Source organism: Centruroides sculpturatus, unplaced genomic scaffold, assembly GCF_000671375.1.
Source record: "Centruroides sculpturatus isolate CEXI.00-Female unplaced genomic scaffold, Cexi_2.0 scaffold579, whole genome shotgun sequence".
NCBI lineage: Eukaryota > Metazoa > Arthropoda > Arachnida > Scorpiones > Buthidae > Centruroides > Centruroides sculpturatus.
Window position 1 is genome coordinate 238,864 of NW_019385005.1, and position 26,898 is coordinate 265,761.

The 26,898-nt window shown below is 30.9% G+C and overlaps 1 protein-coding gene across 1 annotated transcript; it reads right to left on the reverse strand.

Annotated features, from left to right (window-relative positions):
• Positions 1-1,795: 1,795 nt before the first annotated feature.
• Positions 1,796-25,957, reverse strand: LOC111633285 (dolichyl-diphosphooligosaccharide--protein glycosyltransferase subunit 1-like). The gene is made up of 10 exons (XM_023377822.1): positions 25,643-25,957; positions 25,500-25,558; positions 13,619-13,934; positions 13,332-13,538; positions 7,968-8,160; positions 7,194-7,293; positions 6,979-7,117; positions 6,789-6,908; positions 2,205-2,450; positions 1,796-2,129 (listed from the first exon to the last, which is right to left on the reverse strand). Exons 1-10 carry the CDS (start codon positions 25,895-25,897, stop codon positions 1,947-1,949), a joined length of 1,818 nt encoding a protein of 605 aa, XP_023233590.1. The 5' UTR covers positions 25,898-25,957; the 3' UTR covers positions 1,796-1,946.
• Between the last annotated feature and the right edge of the window lie 941 nt (positions 25,958-26,898).

The window sequence follows — 26,898 nt, forward strand, 5'->3', positions numbered from 1 at the left end:
TCCAGCACCTGGTGGATCCAACAGGCCGAAAAATGTGCTGGATCCAGCAATTGCAATCCCTAATGACAACCCGTCACCTCTACTAGTGATTCTGGGGACCGTGACATCCCAAAGCCACACGTGTTGCCTCTCTTGGCGGGGCTCCCAAGAGCCATTTTCCAACAGGACAATGCCCAACCACACAAGGCAAGGGTGTCACAGGCCTGCCTAGTCCCAATTTGTCACCAATCAAACATGTCTGGAATCACCTGGGACACCAAGTTGAATAGCCTTGGTCCACAGTTGCTGCAAGCTTAGGAGTATACTATGGATATATAAAATGTTTTTATACATCCATAGCATATTCCCATAGATAGCCAGAAGGCCAAGTGCAAGTGGTTGAGGTGGCAGCTTACCACTCTGGGGACTTGGGATCAAACCAGGATGGGTCAAAAAAATCCCCAGAAATTTTTTGGAAGCAGTTCATCTGGATAGGCAGGCTTTGTCCCTCACCACCAGGCCATCCCATAGTGGGCTTGCTAAAAAAAAATAATTATAATGAAAATTAACTGTTTTTATACCAGACAAATTTACTGGAAGTAACTGAACCAAATTTGAAGAAAATAGATTTGTATGAATGAATAGGTTAGCTTATAAGTTAGCCTCAAAAAGTTCCCAGAATTGGTTTATTACTCATAGTATGTGTACAATTGACAAATCAAGCATGTCCTTCAAAGTATTGTCCTTTGGTACCCACACACTTTTGCCAATGCTGGTATAACTGCTGTAAACATTCTTGGAAGCCATCCCGTGACAGTGCCTGCAACACAGATGTCACACTCTGTATAACCTCATCTGCATTCTTGAAGCGTCTTCTTAAGCGGCACTCCTTAATGGCATCTTTCAACTGGGAAGAGGTAGAAATTGCACAAGGTCCACTATGAGCACTTGTGGCACTGTGTTGGCAAACATGGTGCAGGATGGAATGACAACTTCCAACAGAAATTCCTACTGCCTTGACAATCTGCTCAACTGACTGCTGCCTGTCTGACCTCACAATCTCATGTACAAACAACACTCTCTTCTCAGATGTTGATGTCGACAGACAACCACTTTGGAAATCATCGGCAATAATTTCTCGTCCCTCATGAAAGCATCTTCAAGGTCTCAGGGGTTTCCCCCAATAACACAAATTTGATACATGTTCTTCCACAGACATTTTTGCCAGACTCTGTTTCACAATGTCTCATTAACACAACCTTCAGTGAAATGGCAACTGTTGTCATCTTTGCAGCAAGTACAGATTTGTTTGAACACATTTCTCTGTTCCTGACATGTTTAGGTAAGACATGCATTGCATGTTCCCTTTTTCATTGCCTTTAATTGACTAACCCAGCATAATTGTGGAAACTTTTTGAAGCTAGCTTGTGTAAATGTAATAGTTCAGAATAAGCCTTCATATGTAGGCATCAAATTTAATAATGATTTTTAAAATGCTTTATTGTGACAATAAATAGTAATTAAATGAATATCCACAGTTGCAGTTCTAACATTCTCAATAATTTTTGAAAATGATTAATTTCATTGTTTTTGCTGCATACAAAGATGTCTTGAGTAATTTTATCATGTCGTGTTTTTGTAAGATTGTGGATTCATGTTAAAGTTAATATGAAACATATATATTTTGACTAACTTTAAAAACATTCTTAGGTTTTTCAAATATACATTAAAATCTGCTGGTAGATATAATTTTTAGCTAAATTCAGAATTATTCAAAAACAAAGTAATTTGAGTAATCAAAACAAAAATCTTTTCCTTATTTGTTAACAATTTATTCATAAGAACAAATGTTTAATGATTCTGATGAATACAGTACATTCTATTACCAATCCATCAAAAACATACACAATGTATGCAATTACAAATAAATGGAATGATGTTAAAAATAAAAGTGATACTCAGAGTAATTAAAGAGATGCCAAAACATTTTGTATTTTTTCAGCAATCTCTTCTTTCTTCTTCAAAATCAGTGACTCTGCATCCACATACTGTTGCTTTCCCATTTTTCCCGAAATGAGCTTTTCAACCAACATCATCTGTTGGTTAAATTGGTCTTTCAAGCTTTTATCTAGTCGTTGCAGCTCCACAATCTAAATATTAAAGCAAAATTTATTTATTAGTTAAATACCGAAACCCTTTTCTTCGTTTGTTTATGCGTACATTACCTTATCTATAGATTCCGATCCTTCCTGTTTAAGTTTTTGCAAAAGATCTGCAATGGCCTGGGTCTCATTCTTATGTTCAGCATTAATGTTTTTGACTCCTGCTTGATAGGAAGCAGTGTCTTTATTGGATTTGTATTTGTTCAAGGCATTGTCATACTTTGAATAGATATCTGCACGCTTTTCATGATGATTCTGAATACATTCGATCAGACCGGATACACGTAATTTGCTCTCTTTCTGTGGATCCTAAGTAGAAAACAATTTGAGAATTAAATTTTTCTAAATTTTAATTAATTTCATTATAATATTTAAATTAAGTGCATATACGAGGGGTGTTCAAAAAGTATCGGACCTTTATTTTTCCCATGTAAACCAATGATGCACAGGAGGTCTCTTTCAGTGGAGTTATGGAGGGGACAGTCATGCATAGTCATGAATTTTTTCCCGCCTGCAGGAAGTGTCAGTTGCTGGCAGTTGGCCTATGAGTGAGGACATGTAGTGAGTGCTCATCAGATTCCACAAGTTGGAAAATGACTGAACAATGTGAGCAGTGATATTGTATAAAATTTTTTCCAAAATCTTGGCAATACCCAAGCGGAAACCATTCACAAGATTCAGCAGACTTTCGGGGATGATCCTCGAGGCCAAAAAAAACGTGGCAGGACCGTCCGCAGCAAGCAATGCCAAGGTCATGTTGACAGTTTTTTCGACTCCCGTGGGGTGGTGTATCCTGAGTATGCACCACAAGGCCAAACCATCGCAAAGGAGTACTACTAGGAGGTCCTTTGTCGTCTTTGTGATGCTGTGCGACATAAACGATCGGATCTGTGGTCAACCAAAATTTGGCAGCTCCATCATGATAACGTACCCGCCCATTCTGCGCATCTGATTCGGACTTTCGTCACCAAACACAACATTCCTGTGGTTTATGATGATCTGTACTCTCCCGACGTGGCTCCGTGTGACTTTTGGCTATTTCCCAAACTGAAAATGCCACTAAAACGAACCCGATTTTAGTCAAGAGAAGACATCATGCGAAATGCGACAGACTGGCTGATGGCCATTCCAAAAGATGTGTTCCAGCAGTGGCAGGAGCGCTGGGAGAAGTGTATACATTACCAAGGAGACTACTTTGAAGGGGATTATGGTTTTGTACCTCAAAATCAATAAATGTATTTTTGCCAACCAAAGGTCCGATACTTTTTGAACACCCCTTGTTGTATTATCATTCAGCTATCAATCTCTAACAGCAATATTCTATAACATTTAACTTTAATTCTGATTAAATCTAGAGTTTGCAAGAAATTTGATTTTGTGAATGCCAAATAAATTCAGTTAACTCTTACTTGAGAAGATTGACAGTTTAGTTTAAAATCAGTTATTGATGCTTATGCAATTACATTCATATTTATCTCTTCTATTAAAACACACAACTAATTGGGCTGCAATTTGAAAAAATTGTAGACCTATAAATTCTCACTGTCATCTGTCCATCTGTATTTCCTTTATCTTGAGAACAGAATTAGATAGATGAAAGATGCAACCAGATATGGAAACCTGAGGGGCAGGATGCCCCAATTAACTATATTAGAACTTCTGTTATTTCAATTCAAACATTTTCCCTCAAAGGTGATTAATGCTTTAGTTGCAAAACCACACAGTTATATTTTTATCTGAATAGAAGAGAGTCCAGTTGTTATCTGACTTTGAGTTAGATCTAAAGTTGAGTTTTTCAACTCTAATTTTACATTGTCTTTTTGAACTGATTACTATCATACTAATTTTTTTATGGCCATGCATTCTCTTAAATGCAGAATACTATTATCATTTTATCTGTGCATGTCATCTTATGTGTGATGGCTATCAAGCATTCAGTTAATGGAGAGCAAACAAAATTATAGGAATTCAATTTAATCAGCTGTTTATTTTCTAAATATTTAGTAGTTTTTACATTATGTTGTAAATAAATCTTTTAAGGAATTTATGAATATATACAGTATATATGATGCATATATTGATTATCTAGCAGTCAATCATCATCCACAATATAGAAGAATCTAAATTAACTAATCTGACAATGATGCTTATCTTGTATTAATAATTCATTACATAAATACAACACTAATGACTTTGGAAGACAATAGCATTCTTTAAAACAGATATTATTTAGCTGAAAAACATTATCTTTAAACAGAAACCGAGATTCATGGCATTGTGATCAATTAGAGAGAGAATATTAACTTGCAAAGTAATGGCAGCTTTAGGTGTAAGGATAGTATGTTCTTTTTACTTTCATTACATTCCTAACAGTAGCTCAAGTGACTGATAAGAGGAACATACTTATTGCACATGGCTATTGGAAATGAAAACAAAACATACATCAGAGAATAGCATTTTCATGCCTGACTAAATGCCAATCATGTAATTCTGATAAAAACTGGTTTTTGTTGCATTCATTAGCTTGGCATTACAACTTAGAATAGACCTCCTTCCTGGTAGCACCTTTGCAGGCCTTGTGTATCTCCAGTTCCTGTGGTGCTGCAGGATACATATCATATCCCAAAGCATTTAGGGCCACAGGAGAAATATCAAGAAAAATAAAGTTTGAGTAATGTGGTGGCCATAGAACAGTCACATTCTGTCCAATAATTGCCAAACCACTCTAAGCCACTGATGCACATCTGTCTGAGAACAAGGTGGCAGGCCATTGTGCTGGTAATAAATAAAGTTGCTGTAGTTGCACTAATGGCAAGTCATCAAATCATTTATCCACTGTTGTGTTTAGGATATTCTGATATCAGTCACTATCTAGGATGCCATCAATGCATACAGGACCAAGAAGTTGCTCACACCAAATTCCATACCAGATATTTATCCTAAACACATTTTGGTGTTCCATATATCACATGCATTGTGGAACACACACTGCCCTGTAGTTCATATTACGACAGTTATATACAACTCTCTGAAAAAATAGTACCTTGTCAGTTCAGAAGATTTACTAAAGAAGTTAATGTTCATCATGCAGTAAATTTAACATGTTGCATAACTCAAATTGCTATGTGGCATCCTTTGCATGTTGTGCTAGTAGCAGAATGAGTGCATGTCATGGTGGCATAATATTTGCATCCACTGCAGTCCAGAACATAATCTAATCAGTGCTGGAAAGATAAGTTCTCTTTTTGTCCCTGTATATAAATATGTATAAAAAACAAACATTATGCATACTAATATAATAAAATTAATTTTATATTATTATTTAATTTTAATTGATATCTATTGTGAGTTAGGTCAGAAATTTATTTTTTATATCTTATATAAATTCCAGATGGCACTCATTATTGAAACAAAAACATAATATTTGAATTTGAATTCTAAGATATATCAAAATTACTACTATACGTATCAATACTTTAAACATTTCAATTCAGGAATTTGTCATATTTAAGTTTTAAACATTAATATTAGGACATGTTTTAACTTGAGTCCGTGGAGAGACCAAAATAACAGCTCATTTTTAAGCGTCTTCGATCTTATCCATAATATAAACACACATGATCAATATGAAATTTGACTGTGTGTAAACCTGTGTATACAGGCATGAACATGCACAAATATGCAGATATGGACATCATCTCAACATATGCACACACATGAAATAGCTGTTGCTGGTTTTTCACCATCACTCAAAAGAAATCATTTGCACACTATTATTGCACACATCTGCTACTGTCAGAGTTAGTTAACTGTACTGTTCAGATAATTGGAGGTATGAAATGGAGTAATGACAAATGTTTGGAATTTAATACATGGTATCAGCAAAAAGACCTGTGCATGCACATGTAGAGCAAGCATAAATGTATGCATGTTCAAACCATGAGCACTCAACTCTGTATGCACCTTTAAACTGTAATACATCACACATCAATAAGAAATGATTAAAAGATACATTAATGTGAAAGATTGAGAGAAAATTCAATAGCATTATTCTTAAGTCATTTCATAACTTAAAAGTATATAAAGATTAATAAAATTTTTCTAATGTTATTATCACTATTGTAGGGAATGAAAATTACTTAATTCAATCTGGAAATTGTCATCTAACCTGAAATGGTATCTAACATGGGAAAGATATTAAAAATAAATGTGATATGAGAGTTTTTTTCTTTTTTGAAAGAAAGATTAATGGATATCTGAAAACAACAGAAAATTTTATGCAATATTCACTAACAACTCTTATCTGTTAACAAGTGTTGTAGTTTAGAAAGAAATTTTAAATAAAAAATGTTATTGCAAACTGCAAAAACAATGTCAAGATGTTAAATACATGTAAGAATATTTTTGTGGAACTGTTTTTAATCTGATTTTTGAGATCTATATGTTAAATAAATAAAAGTTGTTTTACATAAATTACTAAAACTAAAGGCTAATAATTTTGAATTATTGATGAATATATATAACAAATGTCTAACAAATAAAATAATATTATCCATTATTGGTTAATTCTGTGTGAAATTATTCAGTATTTTCAACATTAAATACATAATATAAATCAATAAATAATAATAAATTTAGATACATTACCCTTGTAATTGTGAAATCCAATCTTACATAAATGATGACCAATAAGAAAAGTAAATATAATGCAATCACAACGAGTAAAGGTTCTTGAAGCATCAGTATTTTTTGATATTTGTAATAAATCTAAAAACACAAAATATATTTAAATTATTTAAAAAACAGTATTAAAAACAAATTGTATTAGTATTATTACTTCAAAATCTTGTATATGTTGTTCTACTAAATTTTGTTTAGAGAAGACCACAACTGGTCGTCCAACAGTATCCAAATAGGTATAATGAAGCTGATCTGCACCACGTTTTGCAGGATATGGTAATTTAACTTGGATGTCTCTAATGAAAATCAAAAATATGAGTTGTTATAGTAATTATATTTGCAGGTAATTAAATAAAACAAATTAAGACTAACCTGCTTCCTTCAGGAAGAATAACGTTTAATTTAGCTTCATCAATAACACTATCATCGAAAATATGATCAACAAATCTCATTTTCAAAACATATTGATCACCTAAAATATAATTGTGAAGTTTCCTCTTAGAATATAATTTCAGAGCAAAAATTACATTATTTATTAATAAAAGTAAAAATATCTAATGGAAAAAAAGATTTACTGTTTTACTATTAAGTTTCATTTGTTTATAACAAACTACTGAATAATTTCAATCTCATTAATATTTAAATATTAAAGAAAAATAAAATTAGGATTTTTCTTATTTGAAAAGAATTAGGAAAAAGAATTTTATTTAAAAAAATGTTATAATTATAACTTATAAGTTCATATGTATATTTATAACATATTTATAAGTTTTTATTTTAAACTTATTTTATGCAAATTTAATGAATTCTCTCTTAACCAAACATAATATTGCCTTTAAAAAAATGTTAAAAATTTCCTGTAATATAAATGAACAATTTTATGTTTTAAAATGTTTTAAACTAAATCAAACCAGTGAATGATGATAATTCATTCAAAACTCTACATTTACAAAATGGGTTGCCACAATTTTTTCTTCTTTAGCTTTTAGAAAAAAATTTTCTTGTTTGGAGTATTAATTTATGTACATATTACATTTTTCCATTTTAATGGATTGTTATCTATTTGTTACTTTCAAATTGTACATAAATAAATGATTGCTAGAACAATATTATATTAATTATACACTACAATATTTTAATACAGACCTGAATTATACAGATATTCATATGTTGGAACATAATATCCTAAAACATAGTGAGTTTTCCAGCCACCAAACAAGGGAAATCGTGGTCTCAATTCAACTTCCACAGAATCTTCCATAACTCTTAAATGGCTTGTTGAGATATTCCCAATTTCATCTCTATAATAAACATCGACAGCAGAAGCAGGAAGAATGGTCTAAATATATAATCCAATAAGAAAATATTAATTATATTCAAAAGATCAATAATTAAAAATTATCAAGTTAAAAGAAATATACAGTCGACCCCCTATAACACGGTAGATACGTTCCAGTTTTTATGAATCAATTTTCTACGAGTCTGGCCAATCACAGCCCGGCACATATGCAGTTTACGGACTATGGCTGTTTGAAAGGTTTCTTCCATAAAATTAATCGATTCTAGACTAATTTGACTCACCATTCCAAAATACGTATAATTTTTTGGGAATAATCCATATAAACTCTGCTGTAAACAAAAAATCGTAAGATTACTTACCGAGTGTGCACCGTTCGACGATGCCATTGCTTAAACTTGTTTTCGTTGTGGAGCTTGTCATCGAATGGCACTTGCGTGCTTTCTGATAAATTATTTTTTTTTGCAAAAAATTCACTGAACTTTGGAGACATCATTAATATAAATATAATTTTTATGGCCATTAAATAATAAATTGTTTTTAGTAGGTCCCCTGCTCGTTTAAACTCAACGGTTGTACAATATCCACTATTGGTCTAGATTTGACCAATCCTGTCGTGACACAAGTCAGCGATGACATTTTACCGAATTATAGGAATTTTTTTTAGCATATTTGTACGAATACTGTCGCAATTTTTTCGCCATGATATAGGAATCCGAACTATAGGAACCCGTGTTATGGGCGAGGGTCAACTGTATTATGTATTTTTATTCTAAATTAATTAATAAATGAAAAGATATGACAAGATTGTTGATTTAATTCTCCACAATTCATGTGAGAACATCTATCTCTAGACAACCATCTTCAAGCCTCTTTTTGATTGACAAAAATGTTTTAAAATTTTGAAAAGATTGCTTCGCCATCAACATACCAGTATGTTTCTTTGTATAAATATTTCCTGAAATAAAAGTACTTTGTTAGATCCCATGCAAACAATCATGTACAGTACCTGTTACAGGAAATACTTGTAGGCATTAGCATTTGCAAAAGCAAGTGACTGTCACAAGCATGGCTTGCAGTTATGAATCTACATTTATGTCAATCTATTTTTAAAAATTTCCATATAATTCATTTAATTTCTCAATTTTTAATTAAAATGTAAAGTTAAAACATTATGAAATCATATACCAATATTTGAATGAGCACAATGCTCTACAACAATAAGTTAAATAATGGTATTTTCATAATAAATTTATTTTATATTTTGCATCCATTCTCTTATATCTCTATCACTATATGATAAAAATACAAAGTGACAATGCATGTCTATTTCTAATTAATTTTAATTGGGAGTACTGCATTGCAGAAAAACCAAAAAATTAATTTTGATAATGAACAAAAATGTTACAATTCTAAGTTATTTCGTAACAGTGTTAGCAATACCTTGTGACAAATGCATGTATTCAATAAAATTTCCATAATTTTTTTAAGATATAAAGCTAATAACTTAATAATCAATCATATAATTGCTTGCCAAATTTTTGAAGATTCTTGCATATTTTTTTTTATTGCTTCATTTCTTATAAGAAACATTCACAACAAAATTTTTGATATTTTCTGTAACATTTAAAGCAAAAGTGATTTTTGATAACCTCATGAACTAATCTCACAGAAAAAAAAAATTAAAATAATCAGTTCTAGCCAAAAATGGCTGTTATATGTTAAATAAAATATTCTTCCAAATAAAAAAAAAAAGAAAAAAATGTTGTCATTTGAAGGATTCACATGTTGAATGGAAGCTTTGGTTTAGAGTGTAATATAGCTTCAGTCAGTTTGTTTACATTTAGATGGGGTGGAGGGTCAGTGCTGACTATTGCTAATCTCCCATTTGAGGTTAGGGTAGGAAAACTTCATTTCTTTAAAGACAACATATCCCTCTTCAATTATAAATCCAATGTCAATCTACAAAACTCAACTTATTTCACATCAAAATGAAATTTGACATGTTTATTTTTTACATTTTTGGATCAAGTTATGAAAAATAAACATAACATGTGCCTTTTTGTCAATTCACAAGTATTTTACATCATTAGAAAGAAGGCATATTACAGAAATAATAATAAAAAACTATAGTTGCAATGCCCATCATTTCACAAGTTCAGAATAAACAGTGAGGTTTGAGAGATCCTACCCTACACCTTGTATGTTGAGGTAAGGTAGGATCTCCCACAGGATTAACATAAATGTACTTTGAGAGATGGACTGAAGGAGTGGAATTATAGTAGTGAATCAAGTAGAGTTTAGAGCAAAAGAAAGCAAAAGTATTCAGATGAAGCATGTTTTCTCAGTATGAATAACAACCACAAAGAATTAGCAGTTAGTGAGTTGCCTATCATTAAAAAAGGATACTGCAAATTATATAATTCTACAAAGTTTTGCACCATAAGAGAAATTCAAGTTATAAATTGTAAAAGAAATAGGCTGCTCACCCTCAAAAAAATTATTTCTGTTAATGAAGTGCTACAAGGTTTTAACAGCTAGTTACCTGGGTTAGCGACCTTGTGGATTTGAAACAAGCAAGCAGAAATGGTGCCTCTTTGAAAATGAGACAGATTTCCTCATGACAAATTCACTTCATCCACCCACCCACATGTGGATGTCCACAACATATAATGCAGAATGGAAAAAAAACTTTTTTTTCCATTCTGCCTGCCCAAGCATATCTTAACACAGCATATACAATAAAATGTAAATATGAAATTTTTCTACATTGTAATAAATCCATTAAACAATTTTTTTTAAATTTAAATGTATACTGAAGTTTTGAAATAATTCAAACTTTGATAATGACATTTTGTTTACATTAATTATTGTGAATTAAAAGATGTTGAAAGAATTTAAATTTTAAAAAAATTTAAAAAATTATCAAAATCTACATTAACTTTTCTAAAGTATGCAATTATATTTCAAAATTATTCAATAAAAATATACTGTAAATTATATTATTATTTTTAATAATTAATAAACATTGATTAATTATTTGAAAACGAAAAAATCATTGTCAGTTTCAATCAATGCAAAAGAATTAAATTCTCACTGTTTGAAAATATCATGTAAAAATATTAAAAGAAAATAAATTTACACTAGCAAAATAGTACATGCAAGATGCTAATCTAAATTAAATGAAAATTTCCAAATACAAATAGTTTAGATTTGTTTTGATAATTTATTTAATGTTTTAATTGCCAAGACGAATTTAGATTTACAAAAAGTATATTTCTTGGTAGACTATAATATTGGCGGACAAGTAGCCTACAATAAAAGGTCGACTCCACCGTGGAATCGTTATTACCTCAACAGCATGTGAAAGGACCGAATGAAAAAGACTCATCAAGTATGTATAGTCTACCAAGAAATATATTTTTTGTAAATTATTTAATGTTTCCAATACAGTAGAACCTCGAAAACTCGGCTCTCGATAACCCGGCACTCCGGATAACTCAGTCACACTCTGGCAGGGCAAAAAATCCTTAGTTAATTAATTTTCATTATAGACAGCTTTATAAAAGTATAAAAGCTCTCATAAAGTATTTTTCTGAGGTCTGTCTTATCAGGTAAATTACTGTACACAGTGTATTCATTAATTTTCATTTTCATGTAGTAAAGGCTCTATGCCTTCATAAAGGACATACTTTTCCTTTGTTTAAGGGTATTTGGGCAGTTTATTCTCTGTTATATTCTCAAGTAAACAATACATACAAGTACAGTACAGTATTTTCTGAGGAAACACTCGTACTTATTTTTTTTAACCCCATTCCCGATAACCCGGCATTTTCACAAACTCAGCCACCCTTCGGTCCACATTAGGCCGAGTTTTCGAGGTTCTACTATATTTGTAAAAAGTAAAGTTAAAATTCAGTTGAACATGTTAGAATTAGAAAATAAAATTCATTAAAATAGCAACCACTTTATACAAGGTAGTCCATTTTAATCAATCTAGTGAAATAACTCAAAAAATATGCATCCTATGAAAAAAAATCATTAAATCAAAAATGTTAACTTCGAGGGAAACACAAGATGGGACTATTGGTTTCATCATAGATGGCACTACAATCGGTGAAAAACAGAATGCAATGCTCATTTTCTTAAATGGTTCTATTTTAAGAAAATGAAGTTGATGAGGTTTAATTTCTTTCTTTCTTAGGATGCATATTTTTCAAGTGATTTCATTAGATTGATTAAAATAGACTACCTTGTATATAAAAGAGTAGCATTATAACAACTTATTAATAAACTTTCAAAAAATTTTAAAATTAACATTTTTGAATGCCGATTTATTGTTTTTGATAAACTTTGTACCTTAAATAATCAGGCATAAAATGAAAGATATTCATTTTATGCCCAATCATTTAAGGCAATAGTTTGGTTATGTTTCTATGAATATCTTTCATTTATCATATAATTACTGTCTTTTTATGAATGTTTTACAGATATTTCCAATGTCCTAATTATAAATTATGCTATGAGATAATGACAATATTCAATTATTAAAGTGACAATATGTTATTAAATTAAAAAAAAGTTAAGAAAACATTTTTGAAATTTTATGATTTTTAAATCATTGAAGTTAATTTGCAATTGAAAAGCATTATATACAGTTGAACCTGTCTATCTGAAAAATCTCTAAATTTATTTTTCCCCTACATTTTCAGTCTAAATTCAATATATTTTCCATGTTTATCTCAAATAAGTTTCTCCCAAAATCTTTATATCTCAAATTATGGACTGAAGTGTCAATTATAAATTAAAAGCTCAGCAACTACATTTTGATAACAAATTGAAGATGAGAAACATCTCTTGCAATATCACACATAGTTGCAATTAATGTTGCTTTTCTTTTATTGGCTACAAGTTTGGCTTGTGTCTTACTGATTAAATAAAGTCAAGCATGAGAAACTATTGATAAACTATTTCTGTTAAGATATGTCAAAAATGTAAAGTAATTTTATTTATACCTAATATCATAGTATAAATACTGTACTTGCTGTTGTATTAATAAAATACAATACATACCTCTGATCAAACTCATTACTGTTTACTTTGTAGGAACCTCTATATTCAAAACCAATCTCTGTTGTATTTTTTCTCATTCCCACAAGATTTGAGATAGACATGTTCAATTGTATATACTTAATTATGTAATTATTTCTTACTTTGAAATTCCGTACTGATGAAAAACCACTCTGATCTCGTTGATACTCATAACGTGAAAAAGGTCCTTTTAAGACTGAACCAGAATGTTTAATGTCCACAACTTCTTCAACAGAAATAACACCCCAGTGAGATACTTCAATTGAACGTTCCAAATTTGTTACAGTTAAGAAAGGATTATTATTTTCATAATGAACTGTCATTTTATTCTAAACAAAATAAATATTTATTTAAAATTTATTATTAAAATCTCAATAAAATCAATAAATTAAGAAAAAAAAATACTAACCAAAGAAAATGGAGCAACATTTTCATATGGTCCATATGTGATCATGTTATCTGTATGTGAAACTGGTTTTAACTTGCTGTAGGATTCAATTGCAGTAGATGCTAATGTAACAGTTGTTGTTTGAATCCTTGTTGGATAAGGAGAATAAAAATAGTGATTTCCATGATATAGTACAAGTTGTTTTTCAGATTGAGTTATATGAGAAGGATATGGAATCAAACTTTGTGTTAACACATGTTCAACTTCTACAGAAACTGCCTTTCCTGGTTGTAATGGATTTTTCAAATGAATTTTGAAGTTTCTGATTTGAGTATCCCTAATTAAATAAAGTGAAAATAATTTTTAAAAATCAGGTACATTTTTCTAAACACACAAAAATTTTACTTTAAAGATGATATAAAATAAAAAACAAAAATGTTAAAAGAAATTTTACTTAATACAGCAGTCAATATGGCTGTTGCTGTGTCATTGAGAAAATTGCTTCATGTCACTTCACTATTCCCAATTAGGCATGTTATTGCATGTGATATTCAATTTATAACTTATATTCTTTGTCCAAACTCATAATAGAAGCTTATTTTTGCCTAAAATACCTATGCCAGTTATCTTATTTGCATATAGAACAGAAAACTCTTTGAATGGGCCATTGAGATGGCCCATTTGAACTCAAATCAAACCAAATATAGAAATCATAATAATGGAATGTCTTGTGTATAGTAATCAAAATTAAATGTTTTCTTATTATTCAGTTCAAGAAATGGCTGAAAACATTACAAATTCTAAAAATAATTATACATAATACATCTTCCTTTATAGGGGGCAACCTATTTTTATTTAGTTTCTTCCAAGTATTTTTAATTTCCAAAGTATCAAGTTTCTGAGAGCATATTTTATTGCACTTCCCTTTGACAAGGGAAATTGAATAAAATACAAACTGGCCCTCTTCCAAAGCTGTGGAAATTTATTTGCCATTTCACTTCCTATCCAGAATTTTTTTTATTTTGTTCATATGTATCTTGAGCTTCAAGTATATGCATTCTAAACATCCACATGCAATAAGCCTAAAAATTAGAAGTAATCATCTTTCAAAAAAAAAAAAAGTGGCATGCATTACATACAAGTGCAAGATTTGACATGTCTTCATTTACAAAAACAAATTATGGGCCAATAACAAAACATTTTAGGTTTAAAATTTTTTTATCAAGTTTACTTTCATAATTTGTTTAAGCATAATATTTTAATAATTTACATATGTTTCTCTAAGATTAACTTATTGAAGTTTAATCATTTTGATAAATTTTAATATTTTATTCTGACTGTGGCCACCCTAGTTTGCTTTGGCTCCTCAAAAGTTGAATTTTGGCCTGTAACTTTCTTAAAATGTTCTGTGGTCCAGACCAAATGGCCCCTGGCTGAAAAACACTACTCTATGAGAAAGATGTGTTGATCTATGTGATGGTGTATTTTGTAGTGTGTAGGAAGGCAATTGATTGGTCTGCATTGTGTAGTGTCTTTGGTTTCATGTATGTGAAATCTTATGCAAGAAATTTTGGCATGTCTTATGGATTGTTTACTATGTGCATAAAATGTTTGGCTAGTTCCTAGTGCAGAGATATAAATTTTTTGTACCAGACATTGTGAATGTTGTCTGCACCAGATGTATGTTGTTTGAATTGCATTTTGGATATCCTGTATGTTTATTTCAACATGAGGAATAATTGGTGTTTTATGCATAGTTTTTCTTCCTCTGATCCAGGTTGCTTCATTTCTGTATGATTGAATTGGACCAAAACATAAACCAACAATATCCAAGTTGTTTTTCTGTTAGCATACCATAATGCTATGATTGCATGGTGGGTTTGGTATTTAGTCATCTGTAGAAAAGTGCCATATTGTTTGTGAATAATTTATTTTGTTCTTTTCAAAAGGTATAGGTTTTATATTGTTTCATTCTTTGCAACTTGGCTGCTAGTTTTTGTTTGAGAGTGTCAAAGTATTCCTGTACATGCATATTGTGTTGTTCATGGTGTGTGTGTGTGTTTTAATACCCTTGAATATTTTTGTAAAACATTAAACTTAATGAAAAAAGTATGTTGTTTTTAGTATATTATATCAGCCCGAATAGTTATCTAATGTTACATATTTATGTTTCTAGTCTTCTTTGCTAAGCAGATTTATGATCTGTCTGTGTTTTAATTGTCTCTAACTGTGACTGTCATTTAAGGCCATGTTATGTAATAACAGTGATTGCAGCAGAATTACAGGTTGCAAATTTACTGACATTTTTCTTACCAGTAAAACAGTACATTTTCAAAACATTACCAATTTACTAATAAATTACCAGTAACTTTTAAATTTTGACTCTATACAAATATTAGCACATAATAATTGTTTAGTTGCTGCCTCATTGGTGAACAAAAACTACACAATCACTATAGTCAGCATGGCAAAAGAGTAGACATGAGCCAGTCTGAGCAGGAAGGTCTACATCCAATAAAAGGGGTGAAAGGAGTTATGTGGGGATTGACACATGGATCCCATATTTTAAAAAAGGAAAATAATAAAATTATTTATGAGATATATTTTTAAGATGTTTTTATATTGTCTAAGAAACATAACAACTGAGAGAGATCAGATCCATGTGTCAACTCCCACTTATCTCCTTCCATCTGACATAGACCCTCCAATCCAGGTTAACTCATATCTTGTTCACTGTGCTGACCTTAGTGAGTACACTATAATTAAATTTCCTTTCTTCTATTTTAAAAAGCAGTAGTTTCATTGCCTAAAGAAAGACCAAGCTGCAATTTTTTAGTTTATGTGATTAAATAGTAACTAGTGTGAGCACTCAACTTTAAATATTTTTTGTTTGGTCAACTAAAATTGCTATTAAACTATGGGTATTATGGGTTAAGAAACAAATTGCCAAACTGTCAGCAGAGTGCAGTAATATGATACTTTAAAAAATTTTAAAGAACTGTAAAGTAATAATTTAAAAGATAAATGACAAACTACTTTTTCAGTTCAAATAAATAAATTGATTACTTCTATGTCTTTAATATATAAAAATATACATGGAAGTGTATACAAATAAATGTTTGACTTCAAAAATTATTATACATTATCTATTTTTACCAATTTTCAGTATATTTACTGAGGTATTTTTTTTTTATACAATTACTGGTAAACTGTTTACTGGTAATGCAATCTCTAACCAGAATAGATTAATGTATATATGCCCAGAAGTGTTAATTCTAGTTGAATGTGTTTTGGTAATACAGTAGATGCATATTTAGTGTAGAGTTCCCCATTTGTTTCAATGTGTATATTTTCAATATTCATGGTCTGTGTGGAATCTAAAAATGTATATTTAGTGAGTGTTTCAAAATAAACTTATGAGTATGTCAAAATTAATTCTGTGTCTATAGTGTCTCACAGGTTTTAATTATTGTTCTTATATTGTCATTAGTGCATGTTATATTGTGTAAATTTTTATGAGTGACTTATGCTAAGGTACTGTCAGTGAGTGAGGGATCATCTGTGTGACGTTTTGATGTATCTATCTGCAAAACTTGTTGTTTGATATGTTCAAGCATTGTTTGTGGAATAAACTTATTTATAATTGTTCTTTTCTGATCAACACTTCTTCCTCTGTAACAGTGAGATGTGGGTATTTTTGTGTGAATCTGTTATTTAGTCTGTAAACTGTCATGTCTGTTTTAGGGTTTCTGGTATAAGAATTCCTGAAACCCAATTCATCAGAATCTTGACAAATTTCCAAAAGTCAATTACCAAGAATTTTTTTAGCTTTTAAAACTTAAAAAAAATATTTTATACACATGTTTGCAACTAACAGTTATTTTTACTCTTGATCAACTAAAATTTTCACTGTAAGCTATCTGCATACAAAAAGGGCTTCATAGGGAATGATTTGACTGTTTTTTCATAAAACACTTTTACTATATTTATATAAAAGTTCAATATTTTGTTCAAAAACTTTTCAATAGTTTTTATATTTTTTCAAAGTATTATGTCCAATATGTAGCCATAATATTTTAAGATACAAATAAATGTGTATCTTAAAAATATTAGGAAACATATTTACAAATAATTACAAAATTTTAGGATTTGTGATGTTTTAAACTGTAATAACTTATTTTTTACAGAATCCTAATATGTCAATTATGTTTTATGAACAATTTTATGAACTGTTACTTTGGGATTTCTAGGACGTCAACAAACTTCCTTATTTTTAACTTTCAATCAGCCTAACTTTTCTTTCATGCAACTTGCTGGTTTGATCTGTTTGATATTTTTGGCCTCCACTTCTTTCTTACAAACTTGTGCATTCATCTTCAAATTGAGAACACCACACTAAGAACTGTTTTGTGATATTATAGTTTTTTTCATAAATTTCAACAAATATATTTATGTATTTCCACAGTGATAATTGTTTAGGATGGAGAAACCAAATTACAGAAAGTAACTGTATTTTCATGTAGCAAGAAACTGCCATTTTTAAATATTTGGAACATAAAACATATCAAACTCATTTCCATACAGATGACCCTAGCATATGCCATGAAAAAGCTATGATAAAAATGAATAAAAAATTATTGTATCTTACTTTTGGAACATGCCTTGTATATGCTGGTGTATAATTTAGTGAAGGACATGAATTGTGCTCTAATGATGACCATCAACCAAAACCATGAATCAGTTGCTTGAAGACCAGCACTGCATGAAGATTTAAGCAGGAGAAGCAAATAATTGGAATAAATTGCAATTTTATCAACATATCTGTGGGACCATACTTATCACACTGCATGGCAATCTGAAGAGGGTGAAAATTTCAGCCAGAGCATATCCAGGATTCTTATGGAGAACCAAATACAAATATCCCTCATATAACATGGTAGTTATATTCCAAAAAAGTGCCATGTTATGCAAATCCATGCTATACAAAACAAAGGACTAATGCAAAACATACAGTTACATTCAAGAAGTTAGCAAATGTATACTATTCTTTTTCGTTATTAAGAGAAATATGTTTATTAAAGCAATCAGAAATTAACTAACGATCACAATTAAAAGTACTGTATTATGCATTAATATTTAATGTTAATTTTAGTTAAATGAGGGCATTTTCCTTTTACAAAATATTGTCATCATCTTAGCTTTTTTGTTGATCTTGATCAGAAATATCAGCAATATTTTCATAATTTCTATTTTTATCATAAAAGTTTTTTATGGATAATGAAATAAAAATATGTTATTAATTGAAAATTTGTTCTAGCAGGTCACATTTGTTCAGTTGAGTAGTGAGAAACTTTTTTCCAGAATTTGTGTTCAAATACCAAAATACCACTGTATTTCGTTTGTCATTTTTACAAATGAAATGATCATTCATAAGTAATAACTACAGTTAAAAAAAGTTTAACAATGCTTTCTTAAAAATGTTTAAATAAACTTTACTAAATACGAAGATTAATCTATAAAAAGAAAATTGACAGTCTTAAGGGCTAAAGTCTGAAAGCAACAACACCTGGTTAATAGGACAAGGAAAAAAAATTGCACTATCAGTTTTCATTAAAGTAAGCTTGATGAAAAAAACAAAATAATTTGAAAATTTCATTATTCTAAAATCTATGGGTAAATTTGAGGCAACAATTTGAATAAAAAATATATATATAGAATAACAAAGTTTACACTTAAAAATTGTGAAATTTTGTACAGAAGATTGTGTATAGCAAAGCCAGAAGTTGTGTTGTATAGGGGATATCCCCATTTTTCAAACCATGTTAGAGCAAAACCAGGTTGTACAAGGGATATCTGTATATGCTCCTTCTAGCTGTATACTGCCACTGATGAGATTTTGCTACGAATGATGCTTTCTTTCTGCAATCATAACTAAAGATGAAATGGAATTCCATTATTTAGTTTAGAAAGTAAAAGGTAGCTAGCTGGTCCAATCAAAGCACTGAGTTTCTCCCACCAAACTCTGAACTGTTGAATATGCATATAAACTGAGTTATCATTTCCTAGCATGCTCATAGTATTAATCTTTATACTACTCATGGCAGACAATACAGCAGTTCAGTCACATGGGTGCTGATCTGCCTGAGATGAGAGAAGCAGCAAGAGCAGGTCAATGGCATGTTTTTAATGAGTGATATTGTATAACTCATTAAAATACCAACACAACTGTTATTTGGAGAGAGTAATTTAATATCAACAGTAGTTAAATTTTAATGTATCATAAACAGTTTTCACATTAGTCTATTAATAATTATATCAATATCCTTAAAAATACATCAATATTTTAATGAAACTTGGGAAATGAAATATAACAAGTAAATCAAAGAAGTCATCTCATGAGGTGAACTTATTTTTATTTATTATCCCAATCAGGACAGTAGATTCTAGTATATTCTCAATAGTAATTATTTTTGCCAATTATATTAATATTACTATCCTTTACTCAAAAAAGGGAGAAGCAGTGCAGAAATAGTGGCTTTCAATCCATAAATGGTGCACATATAAGCAACAGTGGATGAATTTTATAAATCTATTTTGATCACAATCTATAGCATCACAAACATAAATGTGCATTTACATTTCTTGACTCTAAGGAGTATTTCACTACCAGTCAAAGCCCAGAAACTATCATGAGTAACAATCATAGATTTGAAAATGTCAACAGATAATTGAAAGCACCAGAGAGAATGCAACTTGATAACACCTTTGCATATGTTCCAATTATCATCCTTGTGCACCCCTTTGTCATTAAGGAAAATCTCAAGGACCGTAAGAATTTCTCTGGCAAGGTGTTTTTAACTGCCAATTAAAGGTGGTGTCTAGAGTCTGTACCAGAGAAACACAGTTTTTTGGTATGATTTTTAAGTAATTTTTGGTGTATTGGGAGCTTCACCAAAGAATTTTGTACATGAATCCATACTCGGATTCATGGTCTGCCCCAATCTGTCACAAAGAAACTCTTCTTTATATTTGAAACTATTTGTCTTTCCAAAAATAATTCATTTAGATAGAGACTTGTTCATTTTACCTGGCACAGCTAGTTAGCAAAATGGTGGTGCATGCTGTTTTGCTTACCAGTCATGTTATTTTCCAACCATCAATGTTATAGTGACCCTTATAATGATAAAATCACATACTGCTAGACTTGAAATTTAAATTAGCAATGTTAGATCAGACTCAATTTGAGTTTCTGTACTGACTTAACTTTAATAACAAAAATTTCCTATCATCATCTGCTTTTGTTTTCTTTGAGTTTCCCAACTACAAGCAGATGAATCACCATTCTTCAAAAAATGCCCTCTCATGTCCAATTTCCTTATTTTCCAAATACAAAAACATCTACTCTTAAACTCTCAAGCAGGAAAATGTATCAAACACACATTTACTTATAAATATTCATCACTCAAGAGAATAAAAAATTTAAATTGTAAAACAGTTAAACACCAAAAAGGTTATCTGTGATATAGAAGAGCCACTACAAACAAGCCAATGGCAGTGGACTACACAGATGAATACCTTAATTTTTAAACCTCACTAACTCACTTGTTATGGCCCATAAAATGAAATGGTTTGGTGGATTGTATTATCACATCAAACATTATCTTTGTGTTAAAATTCATCAAAATCAGTGAAGGATATCCATGGTAGACACCAAAAGTTTCTGGTCTAACTATATTTTAGACATGATAGGAATAAAATAACGATAGTATCAGATAGTGTCATCTGTATGTGGACTAATAAAACTAATAAAACAGTTTTTCACACCAATTTGCATAAGTTGCTTGGAAACATTCATTTTAATTAGACTTGTTGCATTAATTTGCATCATGTTGAAAAATGAGTACCAAACAGTCATTAAATTTCTCACTAAGAAATGCCTTACTCCCAGTGTTATTAAACAGTGCTTAGATCAGGCATGGCCAACATATGGCCTGCGGGCCGGATCCGGCCTGTCTAATGAATTTATGCGGCCTGCAATTAATTTTTCAATATCAGCTACTCAAGTTGGAATAGCTCAACGAAGAATTCTCACACCATTAAAAAAAAAAAAAAAAAAAGAGTTAATGCTCATTACCAATGTCTTAAGCACAGAGTAGAATGTTGATAATGCATGATAGTGTGAAAAATGTATCTGTAATCTCTATGTACAATTTAGTCTCTACAGAGTGACACCGCAATGAGATCTCGCACCACCTCAAAATCCTCCTAGGGCAGCCTCTGGTTTGGCCCGTGAAAAAGTTTTCTTTCCAATTTGGTCCAGGGGCAAAAAATGTTGGCCACTCCTGGCTTAGATGGTGTGTATGATGAAGCTTTCCCTTTGTTTTCCACCATAAAGGAATATGCTAAAAAGTTTCATTTGGGCCAAGAGAGCATTGAAAATGGATTTGGTAGAAATCCTACTGATAAACTTCAATGAGAGGAGCACAACAGTAAATGGGAAATGTCACCTGCATAAACTATAATTCCTTTAAAAGGCACAGACAACTAAGTAAGGGTGTTTACCTCTTGCAGGTAAATGTACCAGTGCATATGGTTGCTGTGAAGGAATGTGGGTTCAAGGAACATGACCATCCACCCTACAGCGCAGACCTGTATCATTTGTTTCCAAAACTCAAAAAAAAACCTCAAAGAAAAAAAATTAAAAACAAAGAAAAAGCGCAAAAAGCAAGTTAAGAAAAATTCAGAAAAAAAAACGGAACAATTTTTTAAGGGTATTGACATGCTAATTCCAAGATGTAATAAGTGTATTGAACTGCAAGACTATACCAAAAAAAAAGAAATCATTGTTTATACCTATAACATCTAAAACATAGCTGGGCCAGAAACTTTGGCACCTAGAAATTGTTTGTAAATATAAAGGAGGAAGTCAGAGAAATAACACATAGTATTAGAATTTAAAAAAAAAAAATGAAGTTGATTTTTATTTCACAGAAGCTATATAAATTTAGAAACCAGGATTCCATATAATCTATTTTCAAAAATTACTCTAGAGAACTATGAAATAATGAATTAAATAATATTCCATTTTGTTGTTTTCCATGTTTTCCAACATTACTAGTCCCAATTTCCACAGATTGCTGTTTTCTCAAGTTGGCTTCATTTTACAGTCAGATGTCTTTCTTTTCATTAACTCTCTCTCCTTTAATCCAGTTTAATGACTAGCTCAAGACTAGCTAGTCATTAAACTCTGGATGGTATTATACAAAAGCATATGACAATTCCTCATCATCTCTAATTAGATATTATCTGGGGTCTTTACTGTTTATCTTCACTGATTACCTATAATGGGTGTGTTCAGCAAAATTTATCCTTTCCTAGTATGAAATACTCATATATGTATCGTATTCCATAGTGCTGTAGAATTATTAACATTCAAATTGTTAACTGTATAGAAAACATTGACCGACTGAATTGATTTATTGATTGAAAATATTATTATTGTTTATTTATATCAATAATATACATATGCACAACACACCAACACCAGCACACTCGAAATTAAGAAAAATTTACCAACATTTTCATCCATTTATAAAAGACATCAATAATATATAAAATAATGAAAAGAATAATATAATCTTCAATGATAAATAGTAATGATGCAACGAATATTCGGTTACTATTCAGCCAAATACTGAATACCTAAACAAAAAAGTAAGAAATAACAAAAACACAGTAAATTAATCATTTTGGTAACTTTTATTAATGCTGAACATACATTTCAAGTTCAAGAAAGTACAATTTTTTGCTTATTTATGTAAAAGATCAAAGGAAAAGTAATATAATTAAGTTATTTTTTTAAGAGATCAAAAGAAAGTAACAAATTAAATGAAAACTACCTACTTATTATGTAATTTAGTCATCTATATACTTGTATATAAAAGAACAAGTCCTGATAGGATAATTAACACAGAGCCAAAACTACTGGTGCTAGAAACTTAAAAATTTGAGGTTGTGTTCCTTTTGTAAAGTTTAGGCATGCTAAGAAAAGATTTTACAAAATTCAACCCTAAAGGAGTGAAAAGGGTAAAAAATTTGTATGAAAATTTTTACTGTGTGGGCACACTAGATCGAAACTTAGGTCATAAAATGTGAAAATAATAATAATTAATGATCTGTACAGCGTTTTTATGAAATCATCCCTTATTACAAACTTGAAAATTAAATTAACTTTTTTGTTTCATTGTACAAAATTATTTATCATAACTGAAGTTCCAGACAGCTTGTAGCCTGAATGGCCCCAGGCTGTCGCCCATGCATACTAAGTGACTTTAATTACAAGCATTTAGCTTTCCAAACTCTATGAGAACAATTATTTGGCATTGAAAGCTGCAAATTTCATGCCAATAAGCTGCCTTGACTTGTTTGATTAAGTTATCAACTCAATTTCATATTTATTTTCACATTTTCACTTTGCAGTCTTTCTCTATTCTTTTTCTGTTATTTACATATGTTTATATACACTTATGTAAATACATTTACATATGTATTTACATAAGTGATATCATCACTTATCACATACTGCCATGACGCTCACGTCTGTCTGCTACAACTGTCAAGAATTAATGTGATAGGCATAGTGACAGTGGGCCAATAGAGAGCAGGATGTGCGATCCTCGCTATAATGCAGTTTGTGCACCAATTTTCATACGTGCGTTAATCAAGCCGAATAGTTTGTCCAAATATTCGGCAATGAATAGTATATTCATTGCCGAATATTTGGACAAACTATTCGGCATAGTATATTCGAATATCGAATATTCAGCCAGGAGCATAGCTGAATATTCGATATTCGGCCTGAGGCTGAATATACTATTCATTGCAGCACTAATAAATAGCCATATTCATTAACTGTGAATTTGCTATTAGGAACTAATCATACAAGGACTAAGATAGTTACTGTTTGAGAAGTATTTTACTGCCAATCTTTCTATCATATATGCATTTTGGGCATAGCCCCTCATCAGACTGACAAGGGGCCACGCCCAAAATAGCAATCCAGGAATATTAAGCTAATATAATAAACAATATCATTACTAAAAATGTATTTGTTTAATGAAGTAAAAATGTCTGCTAATTTTGGAATTCAGGTAAGCATCTTAAACAGTCAAGCATCAATGTGAAAATTTGAACGTCACTTTAAAAACTCATGAAGCAATCATTTCATTGGTTGGAAAATGACTTTTCATATGGAGAACAATAGGATTCCCAAGACAGCCACAAAATGGGTTCCCTCTGGTGCCAAACGACCACGAGGACACCCCAGGAATACTTGGCACAGACGTTTTCTTCAAGATTTGAAGGTGCTTGATATGAATTGCGAGAATGCCAAAGCCTCACCCACGAATCAAAATCGATGGAAGATAATTGCTGCCCAGTATGCTACCTAGCATTACTACCACCACTATCTTAAACAGTCTTTACAGGCAATCTAATGCATATACATCAGTTCTCAAATTACAGTGCAAGGGTCGACACAGCAAGCCAAAAATCTACCTCACGTCACCGTACCTCAGATCTGCCCTAACAGATTGATTAATTAACACTGGGTGGACCATATACACTTTTGTAACATGCTCACGCCTCAGCTCAACAAATCGATAATTAGCAAGGTTGCAAACAAAGTTTTCATCTCCAAAATGTAAATGTTGAGCACTGCTTACACGTTTTAGAGATAAAAACTTCAGCCGCAACCTCACTATTTAATCATTCCTCCAAGTTTCCTTACCAAACAAACTTTGAAATAAAAAAAATATTGCATAGAATTGTATACATATTTATAAATAATATGTACTGAATTTTATTTGTATACATTATGATTTCTCATTAAAAAACATTATACCTTTGATTGGGGACATTAACTTCTTCCACCTTCAAAGTCACTCTCCCATCATCTTGCATCTGTTTTTAAATAATCGTTTTTTTAATTAAATATAATAAGCGAGATTAAATAAATCCGTAAAGAAATAATGCATATTAATTTACATTTGCTAATAAGATGGCCAATTTAGATTTCATTTGAGTCTCTTCTAAGCAGTAAACAAAATTATTAACCGCAGACTTTCCATCATTTTCCAAATTTATTTTAGTAACTACTTTAACTAATTGAGAAGTGATATCGACGCTCCTTTCGACTTTAGAGTTGACCAGGCCCGCATTTTCTGCACAATTAGATAAAGAAACGATCACAAATATAAAAATTACAAGAATTAAACTCATCTTCGCGTAACAGACGATCATGGTTCGACATCAACCGGCGATCGTGCACGTTGGCGTCATTTCATTGGTCTATTAAATTATGTTTTACCACCACGGGGCGCATTAGTCTGTGCAACTTAGGCCCAACGACAAGACAACACAAATCATGTTTTCTATATTAATATAAATTTATAAAACTTCGTAAATATAAATTGTTTTTATTGCATCTATATTTTATTGGTCTGAAAAAAATTAATAAATTAAAATTTTGAGATTTTACCGAGAAATATAACGAAAAAAAAAATTATGTGGATGGACACGAAATTTTCGTTTCTTAAAAATTTCTATAATTTTAAATCGTATCAATAAAATTTGTGGATTTAAGATTAAATATTAATAATAAAGCAATAAATTTTGTTATTAGATTGCCGTATTTTTAACTTTCGAATGAATTCCAGTGTAATTTAGTCTTGTTGATGGGGAATCCGAATCGGATTCTTTTCATTTTATTGGCCAGTGAAGTTCGTGATGTCTTCCCAATCCTTTTTGTTTTGGTTTTTCCTCTTGAAATTAAGGCTCTCAATCCAGGGGCGTGCCGTGACATTTGACTATAGGGAAGCTGTGTTTCTGAAAGAAGCCGACATCCAGGGGCAATCAGTCAATTGCGCGTCAGTGATGGTCTATGGTCCATCCGTATCGTTTATTCGATAAGCCAGTAAAAACCGTAGACTTCTCTAAATGCATTTTTAATATCACAATTACATTCCGAATCGCTAGCCACGATATAAGGGCTACAATTAAAAATAAAATAATAAAAAAATACTCGGTGAAATAAAATATGTGGTGGATGTACCGGTACATACAAAATATTCTTCAATTATATGAATATACTTTTAAAGAAAATTATAATTAAATATAGCTTTGCAAAGAAACGTACATAAAAATATAAAATATTCTTTACTTTTTAAATCTTAAAACAATGCACTTAGTCAAATAGCTCCCTACGAGTGGCTAATGGATGGAATCGAAGACGGTTGCAGAGC